The sequence below is a fragment of the Camelus dromedarius genome, chromosome 5 (genome assembly GCF_036321535.1).
Source record: "Camelus dromedarius isolate mCamDro1 chromosome 5, mCamDro1.pat, whole genome shotgun sequence".
NCBI lineage: Eukaryota > Metazoa > Chordata > Mammalia > Artiodactyla > Camelidae > Camelus > Camelus dromedarius.
This window is the reverse complement of record NC_087440.1, coordinates 2,269,924-2,296,478: the sequence shown is the minus strand read 5'-3', so window position 1 is coordinate 2,296,478 and position 26,555 is coordinate 2,269,924. Positions and strand designations below refer to the sequence as shown.

At 52.7% G+C, this 26,555-nt stretch overlaps 1 protein-coding gene across 9 annotated transcripts in view; it reads left to right on the top strand.

The window, feature by feature from the left end:
- MEGF11 (multiple EGF like domains 11) overlaps positions 1 to 26,555 on the top strand; it is a 332,207-nt gene that overhangs the window by 137,117 nt on the left and 168,535 nt on the right. For all 9 annotated transcript variants that reach the window (XR_010380816.1, XR_010380815.1, XM_031452880.2 and 6 more), the window contains exon 5: positions 25,029 to 25,121. Coding sequence is in view for 7 of the 9 variants with exons in the window: in XM_031452880.2 (XP_031308740.2) it covers positions 25,029 to 25,121 (93 nt within the window). In the remaining 2 variants the exon portion in view is untranslated. The remainder of the gene's footprint in view (positions 1 to 25,028; positions 25,122 to 26,555) is intronic.

Below are 26,555 nucleotides of genomic sequence, written 5' to 3'. Positions count from 1 at the left end.
CTACGTTCTCTGCCGGTTGCCGGGGTTTGAACTCAGCTGAGGTCTTTAGCCCTAAAGTCAAATGCCATCTGGTGTCGGATGGGATGGTTTTGGTTGGGGGGCTTCCGCGTCCCAGGGCACTAAGCGTTTGGTTTGTTGTTGGCGAGTCCTCCCTGACACTGGCCTCTGCCCCTGAGGAAGGGGTCACTGAACCCCAGCTGAGAGCACCTGGCCTTTGCCTCTAGCAGGAGGCCACCTCCCTGGGGCTTGGGGCCACCGTGGTGCTGGCAGATGTGAGCCCTCACCCAGCTTTCAGAGATGGGGTTCTCGTCACCCACTTGGCTGTCATCTTGCTGTTGTGTGCAGGCGCCCACCTCTCTGGGCTTCACCTCCCTCATCTGTCACGCCAGAGACCTCGCAGCTCTGAACTTCTGTGCAGCAGGAGTTCCAGTTATGGTGACGGTGGGGCAGAGGCTTTTCTCATTGGGAAGTCAACGGGCAAAGTTAACGGGAGACCCAAGACCAAGGGAGTAGCTGAACATGGAAACATGAGATTGTAGATTTTAGAGAAATGGATTGAGGAAGAGCCAAATAGAGGCAATGTGATTGGCAAAGATTCACGCAAGTCACTGACCTTTGGAAATGCTGTTGGCCTTGTGTCAAGGTGGTGAGCATCTGTGTCCCTGGGGTTATCTTGACAAGTTTCATGTCAGCGGGAGGTTCATACGCTTCCCAGGGGCTGGCTCAGGACTTCACAGTTTCTCCTGAAGACTTAACTACTTGGCCAGGATAGGGGGAGGGAATTCCAGACAAGGGGGAGAAGTTTGTTTAGGCCCATCTGGGACAGTCCTGGATAAGGACCTCCTCTGGGGGACACTGACCTTCACAAAGAGGGTGTCAGGCCTTCACATATGTTATCTCATCTTCTCCTCAACATGACTTTCCAGGAATTACCCCTCTGTTTACACATGAAACACTGAGACTCAGAGGCATTAAATGCTTTGCCCAAGGGCATAGCTGTGAGCGGTGAAGCTGGGTTTCTGAGTTTCCAGTGCAGTATGTGGAGGAGGCCAAGGCTGGGAAGTCCATAGGAACTTTATGTGTAAGAGAACCCCCCTACCCCTGGCCAGGGTCTCCCTGTCATCAGTGTCCAGACTCCACGCAGCAGAGTGTCCACTCAGGTTCAGTTGGGGAGCCTGCTTTGCAGCCGGACTTTGCATTTTGACTAGTGAGTGATGTAGACATATCCTTCCCTTCTTGGAGTTCTTCCTTCCATGTCTACACAATAGGAGTACCCACTCTGTGCTCCAGGGCAGTGTGATCACCAGCCCCTGCTGACCCCTTCCTAGCCCATCTGGTGGTAGAAATAACACTCTTCTCCTCCCCACCTGCCTCCTGAAGCTGCCTTCTCATCATCATAGCTAACACTCTCATTTTATAGATGAGGAAATGAAGGCACAGAGTGGTTACACAACTTGCCCAAGGTCACACAGCGATGAAGTGATGCGGCTGGAAATTAGTCCTAGGCACCTCATGTCAATTCCATGCTCATAACCATTCTGTTACAGCCAGTGGCAGCTTCCATGTCTCATCTCCGGGGGTTGAGGGTTGGTTGTATTTAGCTGGTAGGATGTTGGCTGCAAGCTGCCTGTCTGATCCTTGCAGGGTGTGGTCACCCCATGCCCCAGCCAGGCCATCTATCCTGCTCAGTTCCCATTCTAGTTCCCATTTCCTGCTGGGATGAAGCCTGGTCTGGGGAACCTTGCTATTTATCATCTTCTCCATGCCTCATTTTGCTCATCTGTGTAATGGGAAAGATAATAGTACCTTCCACATAGGCTTGTGAGAATTAGGTGACTAAATTCATATAAAATGCTTGAAACAGTGCCTGGCACACAGTAAGTGCTTAATAAGCATAAGTTCTTGTTATCCAGTGTGGCAGAGTAATGCAGAGACAGCTTCCCTGGTAGACCAAGGGCAAAAGGAATCACAGTTTTCAGATCTGGGAAGGAGCCGAGGGTTGGGAGGTGTGCCGGCCCTCTTCCCTGGCTTCCCAGAGAAAGTGTTTGAAGCTGTCAGAAAGAATAACAAATATGTATTATTGAGCACATAGCATGTGTCACTAATGGGGTGGAGCCACTGAGTGTGCAGGAGCTGAGCTTTGTAAGTGATGAGGCACCAGTCATGGCTCTTTTGCCTCCAGGTCATGGCACAGAATGCATTTCCACCTAGGGAGTGAAGACAGAAAGTCTCTATCATCATCAGGGCCCTGGGGTTCAGCCTGCAGGTGTCCCAGAGAGGGGTCCCCCAAAGAGGGTCAGAGAACCCAACCTGCCAGTGATGGGAAATGTCTCTACCCGCTGATGCTCGTAATCTTCTGCTGAGGAGGTCAGCACATTCCTAAATCACAAACTAGTCCTTAAAGGTTTTTGTTAATAACTTTACAACTCAAATGGAGGAGGTGTAAGATTTGTCTGTCTCTATCTGGGCTGAAACGAGTCTCCATCAAAGGCAGATGGTAGGAGCTCTGAAGGTCATTTCCAGCCCAGAATTCCAGAGCATGTCTGAGTGGGTTGAAGACTCGCCCTGCCCCGAGCAGAGAAACGGCGAGCTGACTCCTGGGTAGCCTCTCCCTGAGTCTGTGGTGGTGGACACTCCCCTTGAGTAGAAAGCAAAGCCGGCGTGCCTTGCCCCTCTGTATTTACCTTGATGGAGCTTTAAAATGCTGCTCTGACATGTGTACAAACCACGTGTGGAACAGCGTGGACACCTCAGCCGGAGGTCTTAATTATCTGCTGAGAACAAGAGATGGTTCTAAGATCTGGGAAGCTGCCTGGGGAAAGTGGTTCATTTCCCAGAGCAGGGTGCAGAGGAAGGGGAGCCATATGGCCCAGCGGTGGAACAGCTGTCTCTCGAGAAGGAACAATTGGGGAGCTTCCACCATCTGCGTGAATTACGAGACTTGCAATTTTCATGCATATGTTAAGGCAACCCCCAGTACAGCAGTCAAGGGGCAGATGATGGAGAGAGATGGAATGTCCCCGTGCTCTGTGCCCTGGGCCACAGCCCGGCCATCCATCCCCAGAAACCCTGACTCAGCGGCCGCCTCTTTGCAGAGCTGCCCTGGCCAGGGCCTGCCTCTGAGGTCATACAGGCTGATGCCCTGCCAACCCCGCCAGGACCCCCACCGCCTCCACCTTCCACTTCCTCCAGGAAATAAATATACATGTCACTCCTCTCACTGTGGCCACCGCTTGCCTCTTTGGCAGGGCTGGGAAAATCTAGTTGAAGAGTGCTTAGTGGTTTGGGGCTGTTTTATTTTCTCTGCTCTATGATCCGTGTTAGGTTAAAAGGGCCAGAGCTGCTTTTCCTTCCCACGGAAGATAACTCAACCTGGACAGCCTCCCTCTGGGAAAATTAAAGGTGATGAGGGACTTCTGGTTGGCTGGAGCCGTTAATATCCTTCCCCGAAAGTGGCCCTCTCCCATCCCTCGTGCCCCAGCTGGTTGGAATGATGAATATATTCCAGTGTGTTCTCATGGCAAATGATAGCTCTTCTCCTTCGCATGTGCTGTGTATCGGGGGGGCCTGCGCTGGGCCAGCACCATGGTGGGCGCGCTTTCTCTGGTCCTCCCACGGTGCTGAGCAGTGGGTTCCTCACAGATGAGGAAGAAGAGGCACCGAGAGGCCACGAAACCGGCCAGAGTTCCTTCAGATAAAAACTGAAAGAGAGGATTCAAACTTCGGTCTAACTCTAAAGCCGGGGCTCTTTCCTGGAGACTGTGCCAGAAGGGGACAGAGGCGGATCTCCCAGTGCTGGCTGAGGGTGAGCGTCTTAGGAAGGAGGTGTCATGCAAATGGCTTTGTCTCTGGGCTACTCAGTACCCTTCCTATTGATGAACCACCAGGAATCCTCATGTTAGAGAGATTGTCCTGCATGATGTCCTGGTGTCTGGAAGGTCCTGTTAAAATGTAGCTGTTCCCTGAGGTGGTAACGTGTTAATCTCCATGCTCTGCTCCCCAGGTTGGAGAGAGGTTGGGAGAGGCAAGTGGGGAGGGGAGTCCTGGGCATAGGATACCCTCCCCTTTAAAACTTGATCCGACAGGGAGCTATATTCAATACCTTGTAATGGCCTATGATGAAAAAGAATATGGAAAGGGATATATACACATGTGCAATTGAATCACTATGCTGTATACCTGAAATTAACATGACGTAAATGGACTATGCTTCAGTTAAAAAAAAAAAAAAAGGAAAACTTGATCTGAAGCCAGCTCTGTCCCCCACTCTGATCCCCCCACACCTCTTGTTGAGAGGATACCCCAGCTTGAGTCTCCACAATCGATGCATCACCGCCCATGTAAGTGGGCTGGTTTTAGGATGATTGCCCAAGTCCATGGCCAGGGTGTCCCCGCAGGGAAGGAGCATGGCCTGCGGTCCCCTCCGTGTCCCTTAGTCCTCAGCTTATGGGGATGGGACACAGCCTTCAGGTCCCCATGTCTCCAGCCAGAGGACCGTGCTCTCCCCAGAAGCCCAGGGCAGGCTTTGGGTGCCCTGATGTTGAACTTGGTGTCTCTGTGTCACCTTATGTCATCACGTTCGTCACCTTGGCCTCCTTGCAGAAGTTGCCCTGAAGACCTGCAAGGCAGGATTTTCTTGACTATGTTAATGTCTGCCAGGAGGAGGCTTAGGGGAAGTCAAATAGCCCTACCCGCCAAAAGGCTGGGGGCCTTGCTCATTAATCTCCAGCAGCAAAAGGGCCGATCCCCAGCCTTCAGGGGGTACTTCACTGGGTTCCCCCACCCCAGGGTCAGGGAGGCCTGGTCCAGGGCTTGGCCAGCGGACCCAAGCCCTTTGGGCCTTTTGTGCTGGTGTCTGTGTGACAGTGGCCTCTGATCAGCAAAGCTGAGGCTGGAAATGAGACCTTCTTCCTGCTCAGCCTGCCCCCTTTGCTGCCCCCACTTCCTTCTCCTTCATGAACCTCCCTTTTCCTTGGTGGAGGTCATTTGAGAGTTCTCCTCCTGTGCTGCCCACTGAGAGGAGAGACCGGAGGCAACAGCTGTATCAGATGACCTTCAGAGGCAGCCAGGAGCCGGCACCCTGTCCTGCAGTGGCCGCCTCCCTCTGCTCCTTTGTCTCTGGGTCCAGCTGGGCATCCTTCCAGCTGCACCCTGGTCTCCCCACTCAAGGGCTCCTACGTGCTGGCAGAGGTGAGGGCGCCTGGGAGATGGATCGCAGGGAGGTGGCCACCCCAGCACTCTGGCTAGACTTTTGGGGGTTGCATGTGGGTGAAATAGTGCCCAGGTGATGGAAGGAGGGGAAGACACACCAAGGGGACAGTGGGCAGCAGGAAATCCACACTTGGGGCTGGAGGTTCAGTTTTTCTGATCCCCAGCACAGTCATAGTGGGAGAGTAAGGGCCAACAGTGAAATGGGGGAGCTGAGGTCAGAGATGGGCTGTGAGATCCTCTGGTCCAGAACCGCAGGCCTCCTGTCCATGGAGCTGGGGGCTTTGGATCAGGAGATCAGGATGTGGATTCCAATCCTTTACCCCCATATCAGGGAATCACAAACTCTCAGGATTAGATGGGACCGTGCAGACCACTGACCCTGGACATACCTCTCTGGATATTAATCCCTGCCTGGGCCTCTGGCCCATCATTCTCACACTCTCAACATGTACATGGAACCCCAGGAAGCTGCATAACATGGAGGCCGTGCTGCTGTCACAACCGGAGATGATCGCTCAGGCTCAGTTTGATTACCTTGGCTGTCAGGGAGCTCACTCTCTCCTAAGGAAGCGCAGATGGGTTTGGAATACTCATAGTGGGAGAGGGGTATTTATTTTGATTCCAGAACAAGTTTCTCTCTTCCATATAACAGCTTTTTAGATGTTTTTGAAACTTCTTACCTCTCCTTGGCTGGCCTCCCCCCCCATTTTCTTTTTCAGGCAAAATATTATTTATTGATTTAGCAATTGATTTTCAAGCACCTCTTACGTGCCAGGCTCTGAGCAAGGTGATAGAGAGACAGGAATTAACAAAATGGACATTGCCCTTCATTCAGGGAGCTCATTGCCCAGCAAGGCATCATTCCCAGACTTCTCTACCTTCATCCTGCATGTAGGAAGGGCTGCAGGTCTGGTTTGATCAGGGCAGAGGTGACAGCCCTGCTTTGCTCTCCATGCTTCTGTTAACATCTACGTAAAGCTGAGGAAATTACTTAGCCTCCCTGAGCACCAACGTGAGGATAGCAATATTTGCCCACCTACCTCACAAGGTTAATGTGTAGGATCCGACCTGAATTGGATTTTCATTCTCTTACACACAAATGCGAACTGTTATTTACATCCAATCCCTTGGAGACACGGGGGGGAGGCAGGAAAAGAAAAGTGTTTATTTTGGTAGCATCCTTATGACAGTAATTACTGCACCTTTTTAGAAAGGGGGTCACCCGTTTAACAAACATTTATTGCGTGCCTCTTCAGATGCCAAACAATGCATTCATTTACTTCTTATTCAGACAGCAAGTATTGAATGCTTACTGTACTTGGTGCCGGGGCCAGGGGTCGATGGTCTGGGGGAATGAAAGAGATGCGGTGTGTACCTCCATGAAGCTAATAGCCTAGTGAGAGACAGGCTTTCAACAACTGTCCTCCGAATGAATCGAGGGCAACATCTTCACTGGGCACCATGAAGGAAAAGAAGATGGGGTGATGGGAGTCGATACTAGAGAGACCTTCTTCAGATGGGAGGATGGAGAAATCAGGGGAAAGTCTATGGAGCTGAGTGATGAGGGATGAGTAGTGAAGGCTGGGGATGGAGAGGGAGCTCCTGGCAGAGGGAACTGCGTGGGTGAAGACCCTGCGGTGGGACCGAGCTTTATGCATCTAAGAAACTAGAAGACAGTAGAGAGCAGGGGGCTGGGGGAGGAGGTGGCAGGGGATGGGAAGAGGTGGGCGGGGCCAGATTGCAGATCCCATGAGGCTCCCACAGGAATAGAACCCATGGCCTTGACATCACCACTGGGTTGGAGCCAATGCAGGCTAGAATCGGGAGCAGAACTCAGGGGCGTGGAGGCATCACTGTTGCTACAGATAGGAATGCTCTGCCCTAAGACTGCCAGGCTGGCTGCGCTGGGGAGTGGCCACTGCGCTGTGAACTCTCATCGGTCTTGCCTCTTCTCTCTGTGGGAACAGGTGCTCAGCTTACACAGGCTTTGCTGGACTGAGTTCTGGCTGTGACTCTGTTAACTTGTTGTGTGACCTTGGCCAAGTCACCTGCCTCCTCTGAGCTGCTTGGGGTTCCCATCCATCTACACCTGGCAAATAACCCTGGCTATGAACTGCATGTGGGGAGGGGAGCAGAAAAGCCAGGGAGATCGTGGGAAAGAAGGATCTTTGCAAACTGTAACGGCTGGGTAGATGTAAGGTTGCTCTGGTAACCGAGACCTGCCCTCCGGCTATCTTCCAGCCCCTTCCCATCTCCTCCCATTGCCAAGGTCGGGGCTGCCTTTCGCTTCAGTGCTGCTAGTTCATACAGGCACGTGGGGAAACAAAGCGGCCAGCACTTAAGTGAGATTCCCTGGTCACTAAAGCCTAGCTGGGAAGTGGTGGAGTCAGAATGTGAACACAGGAACCCCAGCGCCAGAGCCCACAGTCTCACCACCATGCTGTCCTATTACACCTTGTGCTTCCTGCAGAGCACTTGCTCCTCTGTCTGCATACCTCGTGACAAGGAAGGCATTGTCACCCTCCTTTTCAGATGACAAAATTGGGACTCTAAGAAGCATTCACCCAAGGTCACACAGACCTGTCTCCTGACTCTGAGCTGGGTGATCTTGCCTTCGGGAGGCCTCGGTCTGGATCTGGAGGAAGCGGAGCGGGGGCCTGGGGGCTGTGTTTGCGTGTGGGTGTGTAGGGAGCCACAGAGACACGTGGGCTGCAGCCCTGACTGCTGCCTTCCGAGGGCTCCTCGGACTCCATGGCAACCCACTCTGGGCCTGAGCGTGTTTCTTGTTGTTTCAGTAAAATGTTTTGCTGCACGCACACCATTCATGCCCCCTTTGGGTGCTCCGGGACAGGGGATGGAAGAAGCAACATGCTTCAAGAGCTGAATTAGGTGTGATTTTCCCTGTACTTTTCTGCCCCCAGGGGAAAATAAAAGTGTCCTGCCTTTTCAGGCTTTCTGATTCCTGAAAGCGCGTGTCCTCAGGTCCAGGGGAGCCAGCCGTGCTGGGGGCTCACTCCCCGCAGCGGGGGGCGCAGGCTTCCGGCCCCATCCGAGCATAGCGCGCTCCGCAACCAGCAAGCGTCCACCTGGCCGCTGGGCAGCGCGGGGCTCTGGGCTGCGCCTGTGCACTGGAAGGACCCTCAGATGGGCCTCTCTCTGCTCTCCAGCAGCTGATAGCCCAGCCTGGGAGATGAGCCCCTCACATGCGAGGCCAATCACGCCAGCTGCTCTAGGAGGCAGGCCAAGGCAACGCCACAGATAGCGAGAGAGGCTGTGCAGACTGCCAGGGGCGTGGAGTCGGGAGATGGGGCTCTCGGCCAGCTCAGGCGTGGGTGACCGTGGGCAAGTGCCTTCACACCTTTGAGCCTCTCTGTTCCTGTTTGTAAAGTGGGTGTAATCACAGCCCTGTCCTGCCTACTTTTTTAGGGGAGTTAGGAAAGCAAATGAATGACAAACATAAATGTGCTTTAGAAATTATAAAGTGCCCGATGAAGAGTGACATTATATGCTCTGAAAATTCAGAGACAAATGTTTTATCTTTAATTCCTCCCTCCCTCCCTCTTATTCTTCCTTCCTGCCATCCTACTGTCCAACTTTTCCTCCATCTTTTCTATCAATACCCACCAGATTTCTTTCCTTTGAAAATACTGTGCAAGGTAACAGGTCAAGATTGGAGAGAGGAGAGCAGGGCACAGATAAAGAAGGGCTGGACCACCTTTTAAGGAGTTGGAGGTAGGAGCCAGGTGCACCTGAAGTCACCAGCTGCGGTTCCTGGCAGATGCCTGGGGGGCTGAACCTTGAAGAAAAGGTGGGCAGCAAGAGAGGAAGGATTGTCGACATTCTGAGGGTGTTTACTCCACTGTGGGGAGCAGAGACGAAGGGGCACAGGGACCCAAAGAGGATGCTCGCATGTCAGCGTGCTGCTCTCGGCTGGAAGGCAGTGTCCTCTCAAGAGCCAATGCCGAGCAATCCGGGGGTCCCATCAGCCCCCCTCCCTGTGGTCTCCCCTGGGGAGGGGCTCTGACCGGAAATGACAGGGCCAGCCTGGTACACACTGCAGCCTCTGCCTCCCTCTCCTCCTCCTTCCTTTTGCCCCAGCCCATCCCCCAAAGGGCCAGAGGGGCTGGGTATGGGTGACCAGACCATGACTAAAATGGAAGCAGCAGGGAGCTTGGTCCCTTCAGGGCCTGCGGAGATGCTTAGAGCAGGGCTGTGAATGGACTAAGAGACAAAAGGAAGTGAGGGCCTAAAAGACAGGAGTGGGAGAAAGGAAAAAACACAAGGAAGGAGAAAGGGAGAAAGAAGGAAGAGGAAGGAGGAAGGGATGGAGGAAGGAAAGCATCTTACACGACTAGGCTGATGAAAGTTGGCCTGAGGGAGGACAAGGGGTTTTATTTGAAAAAAACCACTGCTCCTCTCAGCATGATACAGGAGTAAACATCACCTCGGGGAGGCTGGGTAGTGATGTGTTACTGGGTACCACTGCATTGGGCTGAGACCAGCAGCTGCTGGGAAGTTGCTGTAGCTCCACCCTTGCTCTGCCGGCCTCTGCCCTCTCCCAGGGGCTGCGGAGATCCTGGGGAAACCTGCTGTTGCGCCTGGCTGGGGTGGCAGAGACCAGGCTCTTGCTGGGGAGGTGACATCTCAGGCCCTAACTCAGCAGCAGGAGTGATCTTCAGGCAGTGGCCAAGATTTAGCCGCCTCACTAGAATAAACCTTCCTCAAAGCCTTTCAGTTCTGAGTCCCTTTCCCTCAGGGTCCCCTGTGATGACAGTTACTCTCACTCAGGACTAAAAAGGTTGACATGAATGTGTTTCCTCTCCCAGAGGATTCCCGTGTATGTTAACAGAGGCTTTTTGGAGAATGTGCCTTATTTTTCTACCTTTAACAGTATTTATTTTCTGCAGAGATAAGACATTCATCTGGTTCAATATTTAGCAACATATTGAACAAAAGGGGATGCAATATTAAGCCTTTCTCCCAGTGTTCCCTTCCAGAATGGAGGAAGCCAGTATTACTAGTTTTTGTGCATCTTTCCAGAGATATTTTATGCACATAGAAGGAAACACGTATGTGCATTCTTTCCCTATACTCAGCTTTTTCACTGATGGTAGCATATTCCAAACCCTGCTCTGCCTTTACTTTTCTCACTTTAGTCCTAGCTGTGTATGTGTTATCAGGACATGAAGAACTTTCTGGTTCCTTTTCATGGCTGCATAATATTCCACAACATAGCCATACTGTGCCTAATTTACCCTTTCCCTTGTGGATGGAGGTTTTATTCCAAGCTTTTGCTGTCGTAGACGGTGCTGCAGTGAATGACCCTGCACATTTGTCATTTTCTCAAGTGCAAGTGTATTGAGGTGGTGTTCTTTCTCAAAGATACAGAAACGACCGTGGATGAAATGTTTAGGAGAGAACAGAGTCCCTGCCCATTCTCATCTCGGCTATTTTTGTTCATTTCTTAGGGCTGCCCCAGGGCGGGGTGGAAGGAGGTGGGTGGAGAGGGAGCAAGGGGCAGAGCCATCCTGCTGTGAGGCCCAAGTCACCAGGGCTGGGATGATGGCCTGCTTCTTTGCCCTGAGACAGCGAGAGGCTGGTGGGCCTACCTTGACCACTAGAACAGAGGAGCCAGCTAGGCAGGACTGTTTCCAAAACCTAGGTCTGCTCAGGTGAGGTGCTTCATGCCGCCCCACTGGGGGTTCCCCCTCCCCTGGGAAGCCTTCCCTGCTCACCCAGCCTGGGTGCCAGCATCGCTTCTTTCCTGGCTGCCCTGCAGGCTTAGGTCTGCTTGGGAGACCGAATGGGAGTTGGGGGAGGACTACCAGCCCTGGGCTTGCAGAGCCCTGGGCTTAAATCCTGACTTTGCCACTTAGAAGCTGTGGGTACAGGCGATGGCGGCTCTTGACATGAAAGGATTATTTTAAAATAGCATATCCGGGGTGGGTAGAGCATGTGCTTAGCATGCAGGAAGTCCTGGGTTCAATCCCCAGTACCTCCATTAAAAATAAATACATAAACCTAATTACCTCCCACCCCCCAAAAATATTTTAAAAAGCTATTTCCTCCTAATTATGAAAGTACTACATGTTCAGAGTTATTTGAAATGTAAGGAGACACTATGGCGATGGTTGGAATTGGTCAGGGACCTGGAAACCAACTCCTCTAAACTCTCTTCAGGGAAGAACTGCAAAGCCCCCGCTCATAGATCAGGCTGTGAAGCCTGAGAACCTGTCTTGGGCCCCTACCTCCCGCACTGTGCAGGTGGAGGGTGTGGCAGGCTAGCCACACAGCTGGGGCAGAGTCAGAGGCCCCTGAGCTCAGGGATGTTAAAGGGTCTTTTCAAAGAGAAGTGTTAAGTTCCTGAGAGGGCGTGGAATTCCTAACCGCAACTCAGCCAGAAACAGACACAGCCTCGGCCGTAAGGGAAGGTGATTTTGTTGAGGACTAATTCATAAAGGTCCCAACTTCCATTTGTGGGAATTCAAGGGAATTTAGCCCCCCCCCCCACCTCGCTGCTGTACAAAGATGCTGTCAGGAAAGGCAGGAGCGGGAAGGAAGGAACGGCTGACCGTGACCTTCACAGCTGCCTTTTCCATCCACTTTGCATTATTTTTATTAAAGCCCTAAATCAGCGGTGCTAAGTGGCTCCTGATTTAGCTCCTTAGCAGGAATGAGATTTAAAACCAGCGGGACCACGGGCTGCTCGCTGCTAGGGCATGTGGCAGGGACGTGCTTCCTCACGCAGGCTGCTGGCAGCACCTGGCGGTGATATCCAGGACAGAAGACTAACTCTGAAGGAAGGAAGGGCACTTTCTCCATGTGCGGGCCCCGCTGGTCCCAGCCACACCCTCCTCAGAAGCGATGGGCTCCCGTCACTCTGTCTCTGATCTGTTTCAGTCTCAATTGAGAAGAGCCACCCGAAGGCTTGTCCTGTGGAATCAGGATGAAACATGGGCTGGGGAGCGGGAAAGGGCAGACTCAGCACCAACACATGCGAGTTCCAAGCAGGCAGATTTCAGCTCAGTGAAGCAAAAAGCTTTCTAGCAATTAGAGTGGTTCATAAACGGAAGGGGCTTCATTGATTGATTCATTCATACATTCAACACATGTTTATTAAGCTTCTGCTTCATGCCAGCACTGTGGTGAGAGAGACTGAGCATCTCCTTTTCAGAGGCTCCAGGCAGAACAGTGACATGTGACCTGTACTTCAATGGGGAAGGACAGGTGCTAGAGAGCATCTAACCTTTCGAAGGTGTCCAGGGATGGCTTCCTAAAGTAAGCAACATCTAAGGTGACCTGAGAGATGAATTAGCCAGCAAGGAGGAGGGAAGAGTATCTCTGAGAAGGAGAATAGCATGTGCAAAGACCCAGTGGTTAGAGGGAGCCTTCCTCCCTTGAGGATGTGAATGCAACTGAGTGAAGTTGGAGCAGAGTGCATTCCCTTTTGGTAGAAGCCTCTCGGTAGAGGTTTGCCCTGGGGTGTAGGAGAGAGGCTCCCAGCCCTGGATGAGGTGATGGAAGTGGGGCCTCTGATTTCTTGGCCCCTTCTGCTCTAGATATGCTGTGGTTTGAGTGCCTGCTGAAGTCTCCGAGTTCCACATGTTTGAATGTTGTGTGGGGGCTGCCTCTTCCAAAACCGAGCATGGTAGTAAGACTTGGGATTTATGAGTCCCTTGCTAAGAACCCACCCTGGCAACCACTTTACAGGCATTATTTTATTTAGCCTCTCACAACAACCCTTTATTTAGGTAATGCTATTGGACCAGATTTGTAGATGGAGAACCTGAGGCTTTGTGTTGTTAGGTCATTTTAATTGACTTAAGGCCACACAGCTAAGTGGGAGAACCAGGACTTGAACCTAGGTGTGTCCAACCTGAAACCCATGTGCTTAACCATGTCCCTCTGCGGGGGCCTCTCTGAGGTCCATCTGTCCCTCCCCCCAGCGCCCCTCCTGCGCGACCCTGTCACACGTGGCCAGGAGCAGCGGCTAGCTCCTTCATGGAGGGCAAGACACAAGACAGAACCAGGGGACTGGTTTTTACATCAGAGCATTAAAAGGATGCTCGACAACCCTCATGTTTTGCTTTCCTTGTAGGTGGTGAGGATCAATTTCCCAAAGAAAAAAAAATCAATCAGTTGGAATGTGTCTTTCTGGAGAAAGCCTAGCATCTGTCAAATGGGAGGAAAAAACCCAGAAAAAGATTTTCTCGGGTCCTGCGCTGGGGGTTGCTGACTCAGGCCGTATGTTCCAACATCATTAACAAGTTGAAAAGCTGTTGCTCCTTGCAAGAAGGCAGGGTTGGTGGTTCGAACAGCTTAGACAGGAAAATCCTTTACAAAGCGAGGGAGGCTGAGGGTACAAGGAGTGTCCACAAGCAGATCTGGGTACTGCAGGACTGAGCAAGGGAACTGACTGAAATGCCAGCGCTTTTATCAGGCCCGGTGGTTGGACACGATTGCTTTACCTGCAAACCCCGATAGGGACATTCTGACAAGTTGGCAATTTTCAGTAATAAACAATTATTAACAGTTAAGCCATGTTGAGGCGAGGCCTGAGAGGCAGGCTAATATCTTGGGGTGATCAGTAGACATATAGGTCCCCAGGGGAGCTTGTGGTCTGATACTGGAGTTTGATGATAGGTGATCCTCAGGGCTCCAGTCTGGAGTGTGGAGACCCAGACCCCAGACTCAAACCCTTCTTATTGGGTTTTGCTGGAACGGTCCTTGTCTATTTTCTGGAGAGTCACTGAAGTTTTCCTAAAGATCATTTCATTGTCCCACCACAGAGGAATCTGGGGCTTGGAATTGCCCTGGTCTCTTGGCTGAATTACAGGTTCAGTCCCAGCCAGACTGGTGTGGCCCACATGAGAGACAAGCAGAGCTCTGGATGCAGGGAGACACGGGGAGAGTCTTTCCAGATTCAGATACTCATTCAGCATATGCTTGTGGAGTACCTGCCATGTGCTGCACTAGGTACTGGAACATAGGATGAACTACAGAGGCCCATTCTTTGTCTCTCTAGAGCTTATGGGAGACAGACAGTGGCACAGAAGTCCATGCTGTGGCCTGTGGAGCAAAGTGGATGCTGTGGGAGAGAAGAGGACCCAACCCAGGCTAGGGGCGGGGGGTGGGGGTGGGCAGTAGTCAGGGAGGGCTTCCTGGAGGAAGTGGCATCCTCATTAATGGGAAGAGTAAACAGAATAAGTGGTGAGAGAGCTGGAGAGCTGGGTTGTAGATGGAGTTCCAGGCTGTATGAAGGTCCAGGGTGGAAGGATTGGGGCTCACTTACAACCAGAAGAATTCCATGTGCCAAAGCGAGGAGGGCAGGAGGGGATGTGAAGGCTGGAATAGCGAAAGGCCTGGAAGAAGGGGAGGGTAAAGGAAGTTTTCTCAGCAGAGACCTTCCCATGGACTGTGGGAGTGGGGAAGGCTGATACAGTATCTGGCACGTGGGAGGTGCTCAGTAACGTGTAAATGAGCCAAGTCCAGCATCATGTTCTCAGTGAAAGTTTTCCCCTGTCTGCCAACACATGGAAGAATGGCCCACCTTCTCTTGGCGCCCATCCTGCACCCTGAACTGTCTGGGACTTCAGTACCAGAAACATTTTCATGCCCCTGCTCGTTCACTCGCTCACCCACTCGCTCACTCAGTGCAGTCTCCTTTTCCCACGGTCATGTGGTGGAAGCAAGGACTGCGGCTACTTCCTTATGGTACTCCTAGCACCTGGCACAGTGTCCAGCACACAAATGCTTTTGGGTTGAGTGATTGCTCAGAGGCAGGGGAATGGAATAGATGACCTTGAAAGAAATAATAGCTAGGTTCCCATGTGCCAGGCACTATACTAAGCAGTTGACATGTGTTGACGATTTATCTTTGCAACTGAATTATGCAATAGAGGACCATTGTCCCCATTTTAAGGATGAGGAAACCGAGGTCCAGAGAAGTAAAGTCACTTGCCTGGGATCACACAACTAGGAAGTAGTGGACTCAAAACTTAATCCAGACAGCCTGGCTCCCGAGTCCATTCTCTGACCTCGTGACAGTCCTTACCCGTGGGGATCAGAGCACAGCCCCCATCCCTCTGTGCACAACTCCAGGCAGGCAGGAGGAGTATTCACTGCCGGGGAGTCCCACGGGCAGTGCACAGCCTGGCCACTCCTCCGCATCATCGCTGCCCTGGGAGCCTGGCACAGAGCAGGTAAATGCATATGTGGTGGGTATTTACATAACTAAACAGAGGGTCCAGGGGCAGGGAGGATACCGGGCTGCAGGTACCACCCACAGGTTCACATTTCCCCCTAGAAACACAAACCACTGGTCCCCGTGAGAGGAAGGGCCTGGCAGCCAGACCGTGGCCTCCTTTTGTTCCATGCGCTCTCCTCTGAGAAACGGAAGAGGAAAGGGGTATGGACAGTGGTCCCCTGGGTAAATTATAATTCACCAGTAAGCTGAACGTGGACTGTGTCTCCTCCCTCCCCTGTGTGCCCCCAATCCCTGCACCTCCAGTATTCCCAGTGCTCTGGCTCTCCCCTCCCTGCCTTGGTGAATGAGGAACCCTTTTCAGGTCAAACTCAGGCCATTCTATCATCCTTTGAGGTGGAAATGAGCCTCTGGATGCTCTGGGGCCATGCATCCCACCTGCCCTGGCCGGTCCTCAGAAGAGGAATCTCAGTAACAATGGCATTAAAAAAAACCCCAAAACAAACAGCCAACAACAATGATAACTAACTTCTAGTTCTGGGTGCTTTGTATGAATTAACTAAGTCTACAGCCATTTTACAGACAAGGAAAGTTGAGGACAGGATAGGCGGTGCAAGGACACGTAGCTAATGAGTGGCAGAACAGGGACCCCGGCTTTTAGAGGATGCTGGACTGCCACAGAATAAATCTCAGCCAGGGCACCACTGAATTAAAATGAGAGGCCATGGGCCAGCTTGGCAGGTTGGGTAGAGGTGGCCACCCCCTGGTTACCCATCCCAGAGTCCTATGTGAGCCTCCCCAGGACCCCCACTGGGAAGAAGGGGGACCCACAGGTCCCAGACCAGGAGAGCATTTGGCCCTTCAGGTCCTTCCATCCTATCAGCCCTGCAGGTGAAATGCTTCTCTCTCTCTCTCTCTCTTTTTTTTAATTGACTATTCCTGTTTTGGAGCCAGATGTGACCACAGCAATTAAAAGCCAAGTCTAGATGTGCCGAGAAGAAGGGCCAGCTGTTTTGGCTCTTCCTGGCCTTGGAGGGGATGCAGGGCTGGTAATTATAAAGGAATGAATGATACACATCTGATGAATTGTTCTAAAGCTTCCCTTGGTGACTCCTCGACACAGACACACATAGACCCACACTCCCCCCACCACGTGCCATGTGACCTTGGCCATGGCAGAAGCACTCATGCTAAGTGTGTCACTCTGGCATTGGCACCTGGGCCCACTTGGATGTAGGTCGTTTTATTTCCAAGCAGATACAAATGACAGCCTGATCTGAGACTCTAGCCAAGAGCGCTGGTGGAGGGCTGATCAGCGTGCCTGGGAGCACTGGGGAAACAGGTCTGGGGAAGCTCCAGGAGCCATATGCTGTAGGACTCAGACTGTCTCCTTCCCCTGGTTCCCAGGCCTTCCTGTGTCCTAGCTGGGTGTCAGGCAAGTTGGCCAGGGAGCATGGACGTCTTCTTTATTTATCTTGACCTTTTCATGTAAGTAATTTTTATAGTTCCATTAACTAGTAAGACCATTTGCAAACCGCCAGGCAAAATATATTACCACGAATGCCTCAGGGACTTGTGGGTCATCTTGGGTGGAATACTAATGGGATTGAGCATTGATTCAGAGCGCTCACCATGAGCGAGGGACAGCAGACCAGGCGCCTTGGTCAGGGAAGGGCCAGTGTTGGCCCAGCAGTGTGTTTGCAAAGGACTCCCCAAGTCTGACCTAGACCCTTTTGCTCAATGCCAAGATCCCCATACTGGGTCCTGGGCTGCTTTGTGAAGGTTCACGCCTAGCCCAGGACTGATGCTCTGGCCTTGCATCTGTACCTTGGAACACACTTGTTCCCATGCTGAGCTCTGTGCCTGCATTTGTGGAATGGATTCTTTTCAAACTTGGGTTGAATCAGTGAACCAGAAAGCAACCATTGCTACAGTCAAGTCCTAGACTCCCAGAGCTGGAAGGAACATTTGGATCATGTCATCTGACACTTTCATTTTACAGACAGAGAAACTGAGACCCAGAGGAGGGAGGGGGCTTGGCAAGTCGGTGACAGATCTGGCATTCGTACTCACTTACCTCAACCTGTGGTCCAGGTGATGGTGGAACATGTGGTTTAGAGCAGGCCTTTTAGCATCACATGGATGTGGCTTGGCCACTGGATCAGTTAGAGATCCGCTGAGAAATAGATGGTATGTTAACTGAGAAGAGTTTAATACAATGATTATTTATAAAGACATGAGAAGGGACAAGGGAAACTAACAAGAGATGGTACAGCATTTCGGGCTAGCAACTAAGGAGCCCTCCGTCCCTGGGCTGGAAGAAGCCCCCCCAGGACCTTGAGCTGTAGGAGCGAGGACCACCGGCATCGCCACCACCACCAACCTGTGGTCCAGCCTCCCCTTCTGCCCAGCCGCCCATCTCCTGCTGTTACCCCCCACCAGCTGAACCCATCCAGAAGCCAGAAGGCAAGGAGGCCTGTTAATGCAGCCCATGGAGGTGCACTTCTCAGGGCACAGAGAAGGGAGGAGAAGCAGGGGAGTGATCTGGAGGGACAAATGGAGACTATACAGCACATGAGTTCTTAACGGGTAAAAATTCTCAGTCTGTTTACATATAAAGCACGGATATACATACACAGATATATAGCGTATCTATGGTATTAGAATTTCATGGGAAGGGGTGATTAAGAAGAAAGGGTCTACAATTGTTGTCGGAAGGCAGGTTCTTGTCGTAGAAAGAATTCAGAAATGAGACAAGGAGGTTAAGAAAGCAAGGCAAGGGTTTATTCAGGGATGGACAGTACACTCTCAAGGAAGAGCGGGCAGACCCAGGTGGGTGGCTGCCCCCAGTGTCCTTGGCAAGCTGGTTTATGGATGTAAAAATGAACGGGCAGAATATTCATTGGTGGGGAGGGTCTTGGGGTCGTCTTTCCTGATCTTCATCCCAGCTCCACCTTCCCAGGTGGGGAGGAGGCATTTTTCGTCCTTATTTAGTCTTGATTGGGAAGTTGGATGAGGTCATAGCGAACAAAAGGTTACATTCGGATGGAGGTATAATGAGCAGCAAGTTACATTCGGATAGTAGAGATTCCTGTCTCATCCCATCTTTTTTGTCAGCTTCCGGGACACTTGTCAACCCCGAAGGTATGGTTTCTTATCAGTCCAGAGGTTCCTGCTTTTCTCGGTCTGTCCAAGGACCCCCGTTGTTCACAGACATATGGTTTCCTGCCATTTGGCCGTGCCCCCCTTTCTCTGCTCGCATCTAGCTACCTGCCTGCTACCTTCCCGGCTCCCGGGAAGTAGGGGGTGTGGTCATGAAAACAAGGCTGGGAAGGAAACACGGGTCTCGCTCAGCCTCTTGGTAGCTATGGGAATTTGTACCAGTAACTTAGCCCTTTCTGTGGTTTAGATTCTCAACTGTAAATGGAGTAGGAATAATAGGATGAAATGGGACAGCGATAGTAGGTGCCCAGCGAAGAGGAAGGATGTATATTTGTTTTCTCTTTCATTTCCCCAGCTGCTAGTGTCCACCTGAGAACCATCACTGCAGTACGAGGGGTCGTTAAGTCGTCCATATTCCTTGTTCTCCCAGGAGGAAAGAGGACCGAAATAAAGTGTCCAGTGAGCATCTGTGGCTGCTGAAGGCTGTGCTTCCCAGCCCCTTGTTCCTTCAGGTGGACCCAGCGTTCCGCTTTAGAAAGGAGGCCAGGCGTCACTGGATACTTCCTAAGCACATTTTGCTTTGGTTTATCATCTGGTCATACCGGGGAGAGCGTAAATGATGTAGAAAGTCCCATAAGTCCATTTCCCATCAAATCGGGGACCCCCCCCAATAATGAAGCAAATAGTTAATAGTTTAGGCTTTGCTGAGCATCTGTCTCTGTGGCAACGACTCAGCTCTGCCCTCGTAGTGCAAAAGCAGCCTTGGACAGTATGTAAATGAATGGGGACAGCTATGTGCCAACAAAAGCTTCACGTGTAGACATAGGCAGCAGCGGGATTTGGCTCGAGGACCCTCCAGCATCTGTGGGTCCTCCATGCTCTGCTGGGGGTTCCCAGTGATGGGTGGCTCCCTACCTGTAGAAAGAACTGTCTGAATTGCTGAACCCATTCAAGGGGTAGAAAGTCTTGCCTTGAGTAAAGCTGAAATCTGCCCATTTGTCACATGCACCCCTGAGTCCCTATTCTGGCTGGGACAGAGGAGTTCCCACTTCTCTTTGGCAGCCATTCAGTCTGTCAGCTGACTTTGACCTGCCTCCCACCCACTGCTCCCTTTTCCACACTAAACCACACCCCCCACACAGGTCCCAGCCTTCACGTGACCCTCACAGGTCACAAGTCCACCCCCGTTGCATCCTCACCCTTCCCCCCTGGCTTGTCAGTGTCCCTTGCGAAGCACAGGGAGGTACCCAGAAGAGCCACCAAGAGCCACACATGGGGTATCTGTAAGGCGCGGTGCATGGGCAGGTCCAGGGAGGTTAAGACCCTGGATTTACCCTCAGGGAGCTCACAGTCTAGTTGGGGAGACCAGATAAACCCATGCTAAATGGGGACGTGGCAGGGCCAGTCAGGAGGAAGTTCATGTAGGTAAGGAGGCTCTGGTGGGAAAATATTTCACCCTCCACCGATGTGCACCCTGGGGTGGCTGAAGTCCTCCTAGCTTCTTGGTGGAGCAAGGTGATAGAGGCAGGGCCAGGCCCTGCTGACCCAGGTGACCGGGGGCTGGGAGCCCAGGGGAAGCGTTTCAAGCTTCCTAGCTGTGGTGAAGTGACATGGCGGAGCCAGAGCAGCCCTAGAAGCACTAAGGGGTGTCAACAGGGTGATGGGTCCCAAAGCCCCTGCTTTATAGATGAGAGAGGAAGTCACCTTTCCAGAGTCTCGTGCGTGTCAGGTAGCCCAGAGCCTGGACTGATACTCAGGTCCCCCAGCTCTTAATCCAGTGCTTTTTCCAAAGAAATGGAGGCCAGAAACCAGGGGTCCCTGTGAGATCAAGAGAAGAGGTTTCCTAGGTCATAGGAAGGGGGATGGGGCTTGGGGGCCAGGAAGCAGGACTAGAACAATGGTGGCATTTCCTGGAAGAGGTGGGCGGATGACAGCCCACCTTTGCTGAATGAGACTTGAGACTTCCTGTGCTCTAATCTTGAGTTATAGGTGAAGTTGCAGGGCCTGGAGAGGAGAGTGAGTTATTTAATATCACTGAGATAGATGCTGGTAGACACAAACCCAGGTCTGCTCACACCCACGGTTGGGCTTGGTCCAAGGCCCCCACCACCATCCCTCAAGACGGCAATCAGCCTGGTCCCACAGGACCAGAAGTAGCTGGAGCCAAGGGGCCTCTAGAGATTTGGTGACTTCCCCGAGACTGAGCTCTGAAGCCAAGCTCAGGGAAGATGACCACGCCCTCCCTGCACACGCTTTGGTCCTCTCTCCTGGGGCAGGTGGCTCTCCCCTTGGGCCCCACAAACAAGGAGCACCTACTGTGTGCCTGGCAGTATGAGGGTTTTTAAAGGCCAAGTAGGGAGCAACCTCTGTCCCGCAGGAGCTGGAGATCCACAAAGGGGAGACAAGGTGGGCTGGGCTGGCCTGTGACAGGGGATGAGGTAGCATGTGTGAAAGCCCCAAGGCCTGGCACATAGTAGGTGCTCAGAAACTGGTAGCCCATTGAAAACTGTGTTAAGTGGTAGCAGTTGTTGTTTATCTTAGACACCAAGTCCAGACCCCATGGCTTGTGTGTGTGTGTGTGTGTGTGTGTGTGTGTGAGTGTGTGTGTGAGAGAGAGAATATAATAGCAGCTCCTGCCTGCTGAGTACTTCCTGTGTTCCAGGCACTGGTCCAAGCATTCAGTATGTATCACTTCATTGAATCTTTGCAACAACCCATGAGGTATGTACTATGGTTGTCCCCATTTTACAGATGAAGAAACTGAGGCACAGAAAGTTAAATCACTTGCTGATTGTCCTATAATTTTAACTTCAGTTGGCAGATACAGAGTTTAAACGTGGCCCATCACATTCCCTTTCATCCTGGCCACTCCACCAGGGTGGGGATGGGGCTGCCCACCAGCATACCGGCCCCCAACCAGGGGTCTGGCAGCAGGTCCATATAGCCCACCCTATGTGTCTGCGACCTCAGTGAAGGGGTGGGAGGGAGAGAGAGGGCCTGTGTGTGAAGGATAAAGGAGGCTTAGGTATCACAAGGACCCTGCCTCGGATCTGAGGACACCTTTCTGGTAACAGTGAGACTCACCCAGCACTTACTAAACCCCAGGCTCTGCTCTGGGTACTTTATGAACTGATTGAATCCTCATACACAGCCTGAGGCCAATCCTGTCACCGTTCCCCCACTGAACAGATGGGGAGTGACACAGAGATGGCGGTAACTTGCCTGAAGTCTAGAGCTACCAAGTGGCATCGCTGGGTCCAGACCCGGCTCCCTGGGTGCCGTCTGTGCTCTTAACCGCCGGGCTGCTTCTTGCTAAATGTGCCTCTGGCACCCGGGAGGTGAGTGGGAGGGCAGAGGTTGAAACTTCTCAGTGGGCCGGGGGGCCCTCAGTCAGAGCCAGCCCCTAATTGCCTGCCCATGACAGCAGATGCATGCAGCGGTGGGGACAAAAGGTCCCCGATTCAAGTTACAGGAGCCCGAGGAGGGGGGGCCAGGTGGCAGACCCCCAGCTCAGCCCCTCCTAGAGGGTCAGCTGACATGAAGGACTGGGTTCTGACCGAACTCAGGGGACCCGCCCCCTCTAGGAGTGGCTGCTCTGTAAACCTCAGCCCTCTGAGGAGGGGCCGCCCACTGTGGGGCTATCCTGGAGCTTGGGGTAGGAGTCGGGCACCCCTGCCCCAGGGAGGGTCATGGGTCTCACCTCCATTCCTCCTCAGGAGACGCCTCACAGCCCCCTGTCCTGTCCCCTCCCCACCAGGTACACAAACACACAGTGGCCCAATTGCCAAATACGGCCATCTGAGCGTCAGATATTTGCTATCAATATTTCATGCCTCAAACAACACTGTCCAAACAGCACCTATGAAATATGAATGGATTGAGGTTTTGACAAGCAAGTAGCCCAGGCGGAACACCAGGGTGATGGGGGTGGGGGACCACGGGACAGCAGCCTCACCCCTGGAGTCAGGCCCAGGGTTTCAGGGATGGCAGTTCTCCACAAGCAGGGTCACCGAGAGCCCATGTGCTGGTCACAGGGCTGAGCTGGGGGAGGTGCTAGGCATCACTGGGGCTTTGGGGAGAGGCCAAGGAAAGAGGGAGCTGAGACCTTGCTCAGAGCCTCTAAGGGTTCCTCCCTTCCAGCCAGGGAGAGGGTGCAGGAGGTAGACCAGGAGTCAGAGGGCCAGAGAGAGGCGAAGGTTGGCAGGGCAGGCTTGGCCCTTGCTCCCTCGAGCTGCTCCAAGCCCCCGCACAGTTCCCGTCCGCAGGGAGTTGACACGGATCCTCTAGCCTCCGTTTCCAGCTCTCGCCCTCCTGAGGGTCAACCCTCTTCTCTCTGGACTGGCTCTGTGGTGTGGGAGGACGTCCAGCCTGGGCAAGTCATGATGGCCCATGGTCTTGGGTACTTCTCACCAACCTCCCCCTTCTGAGGCCTCTGTCTCCGGGAGCCTCATCCTCCAGCATCTTTCTCCCAGGCCAAGAGGCCACATGCTGTTCATGGGGTTGCAAGCACTCAGGCCTCAGTTCCTCCATGTATAATATGAGGTGGTTGGACATGATTTTCTGTGAGGTCCCTTGTAGCCCTGACACCTGGCAGGTTCACAGTTCACTGCCTGCCCTCGCTGACACCCAGAGAACCCTCAGGGGTCAAGGTGCTGCTCTCCGCAATCAGAAAGCCGCTGGAGGTGTCTGAGCTCACTTGACAAGCTGCTGGGAGGGTCTGCTGGAAGGCGGACGGGTCCAGCTGTGGAGCCTGCTGGGACCTCAGCCAAAGGTGGTGGGACGGAGGGAAGAGAGAACAGCTGAAGCCAGGTCTGGGATGGGGACCCAGGGAGGGACACCTAGTGTCCAGTGTATACTGGGGACATTGACCCATTTGAGTTTGTTTGGAAAGTCTGGTGGGAGCAGGGGAGGCCGCGCAGCAGGTGTCACTGGCTGGGGTCTTGCTAATAGCTACAAGAGCAGCTCATTGTGGCTCTGAGTGGCAGTGGTCACTGGGGTCAGGGTCCAGGCTGGTTCCCCAGTAAGAAGTGGGCTGACTAGTAGGCCCTGGTCACTCCCCAGGGCACCAAGTCTTCAGCACAAACCAGAACTCTGCCCCAAAACCACTTGTACAAATGAGAAGGACTCAAGGGCCAGGGCTCCCCTCAGACCCACCACATCTCAGACTTGCAGAGGATGGGCTGACTGCAGATCACTAGCCAGTGGGGACTCTGAAATGGCTTTTCGGGGTCTGCCTGGCCAGGGGGGCCTGGGCAAAACTAAGACAACAGCTTCAGGGTCAGTGTTTGTATTTGGGAGGGGCCAGAGGACTGACACCCCCAACAAATGGACTTTGTTGTCTAGCCTGTCAGTGCCCTCTTGGTGGCATCCAGCCAGGTACTGGACTTGGAAGCAGGGTGGCTGTTTGGAAGGCAGTGGCAGCTCCTCAGAGCTCACCATCGGGGGGCCACCTGCTCCCCCAGCCCAGTCCAGTTCCAGGCAGAGAGAAGGTCTCCAGTCCCTTGTCAGAAAAAGCGCTTCATCTTGATCCTTTCTGAGAAACTGACAGGGCTGATGGAGACTGCTGATTTCCCGAGCTTACAGAATTGGTGAGGGCAGCAAAAGAGGTTTCTGTAATCCCTCACTGATGGATTAGATGCTGGGGCAGATCTCTCGGGAGCAATGGATGACCTTGAGAAAATGTGGACGTCAAAGGGAGAGAGAAATAATCTCCCTTTCTCAGACTGCTGCCAATAAGCCTTCTCAGCACTGGGGTAGTTGATGGAAACTTTGTGGCTTTTGCCTCCCAACTCAGGAGGCATTTGACTGCGTGATAAGAAATTGCCAGGCACTTTCTAATTACAATTATCATCATCGTGGCTGTCTCTCTTAATTACTTTCTTATAATTAGCTGTTGCTTTTTTCCTCGGCATTTGTGTACTTTGCAGATTTGCTGACATTTGAGAGCCCCGAAATAGGGACATTTGGGGAGGAGGGCAGAAAGGTGGGGAAAACGTGAGGGGAGCCGCTTCTTTTCAGGCAACCTGATACATTTGGGGGCTTCTGCAGAAAGCAGTTGGGGGAAGCAAAAGACTGATATGCTGGGTCATCATCTGAGCTGAGGGGGTTAGAGAGCAGGAGTGGAGGGGTGGGGACTGGGCTTTGTGAAGGGTCTCCAAGTGTTAAACCTTAGAGGAAATACTCTTGAAAAGCCACCAAGGCCACCATTTCTCAGGCTTGGATTTCATTGTAGGAAACAAGGCTGAGGTGAATCACACTTTGTTGAGTTCTTTTCAGAGTTAGTTAAATAACTCAGGTCAGGTGTAGCTTGATGTTCCCCAAAGTCGGTGATGCGTTCTGAGCATCCCTAGGCCCCAGGGAGTCATTACAAAGTGGATTGTGCTCCTTGACCAGATGGCTGGTTTTCACACTCTGTGCTTGTTTTTTCTCCCTCTCCCCTGGCCCCCTGCAGCCCTGTGTACAGAGGAGTGTGTGCATGGCCGCTGCGTTTCCCCGGACACCTGCCACTGTGAGCCTGGCTGGGGAGGTCCCGACTGCTCCAGCGGTAAGTCTGGGGTCTTTGGGGCTTGGCTGGGACCCTGGCTCTGGCTCTGGGGGGAGCCGTGCCGTGTGCAGGCTGCATTCTTTGTCCTGGGCTTAAACTGCCTAGGCGATTGTGGGCATCAAGGAAGAAACAGACCACAGTTTAGTACATGATGGTACTTGGGGTGGAGGTTCTCATGGGTTTTATGGGGGTCTGGAGGGAAATTGTGTATCACGTATATGGGCAATTTGTGGGGTCATCTGTATGACTCTGACTTTTGATGAAACACTTCTGGAAATGGTCGTTGAGGGTTGACGTGAAATTGAGATGCCACCCAAGGGTGCAGACCCGGGAGACCACTTGTGGGTCATGGCCTGGTGCTCAGCTTTGCTGGTCCAGAGGCTCAGTTTGGTGGGTGCTCCCAGAAGCTCAGGGGACTGAGTCATGAGACTGGTGGGCACTGGGATGCCTCTGTGTCCCCAAAGGTAGGAGAATGGGATGCCTGTAGGGGCCGGTTGCTGTGTTCCCACGCCTCTCTGGGTAGACTGTTCACGTTCCCTGGAGAAGGCTTCCGGGTGAGCACCAGTGAGGCGAATGCTCTTGACGGGGTGACCCACGGCAGGCACCGTGGGCCTCGTCTCTTCTGCGAGCCTGGCCGCCGAGTGGGCAGGGTAGACCTGGCAGCTGCCTGGAGAAATTCTCTGCCAAGAGCCCAACGGAAGCAAATCCTTCCCCTTTGGCTCATTTCCTCCAAATACTCACAGATGACCCTCTTTCCAGTGGCACAGTTTGCAGTCAATGACTGGTTAATGTCGTGGTTGTATTTGATAACTGCGGCATCCTTGATCAGTGTCGAAGCCCAGTTTTCTTCTTGCTTTGAGCTGGGATGGTGTCTTTCTTATTGTGACTTGAGTAGATGACATGGCTCAGCTGATCCAGTAGGGGTCTAACCCCTGTTATTTATGCATCTTTGGGAGTCACCCCCCTGTTGCCTGTCCAGGAGTGACTGCAATGGCCATGACAACTTGGAGAAGGAATGTTGGGTCCACATTGGCCCAATGTGGTGCTCTTGTCCTTTTCCACTCTCTGCTGGGGCAGAAACATCCAGTTAGGGTCCTTTTTTTCCAAAGACCTTGATTGGAACCTCCCTGCCTAAGCAGTACATGGGTACATACCAGCCAAGGCAAGCTATTGGATGTGGTTTTGTTTGAGCCTGGGTGGTTATCTAGGCTTGGGGAGTCCAGGATCTGTTTGGGGTTCTCCAGACTCTCTCCAGTGTGTTGGGACGTTCAGGGACAATGGCAGTCTCCTCCTCCACCTGTTTCACTGCTTTGAGGTAAGTCGCGCTGAGAATCAGGGACTCCTCCAGACAAGTAAACCTGGGGGACACGTTGAGTTAAAGGAATGTGTTCAAGCTGTCTTTCTGTGAACTCCATGAAACCTGCTGGCTGCAAT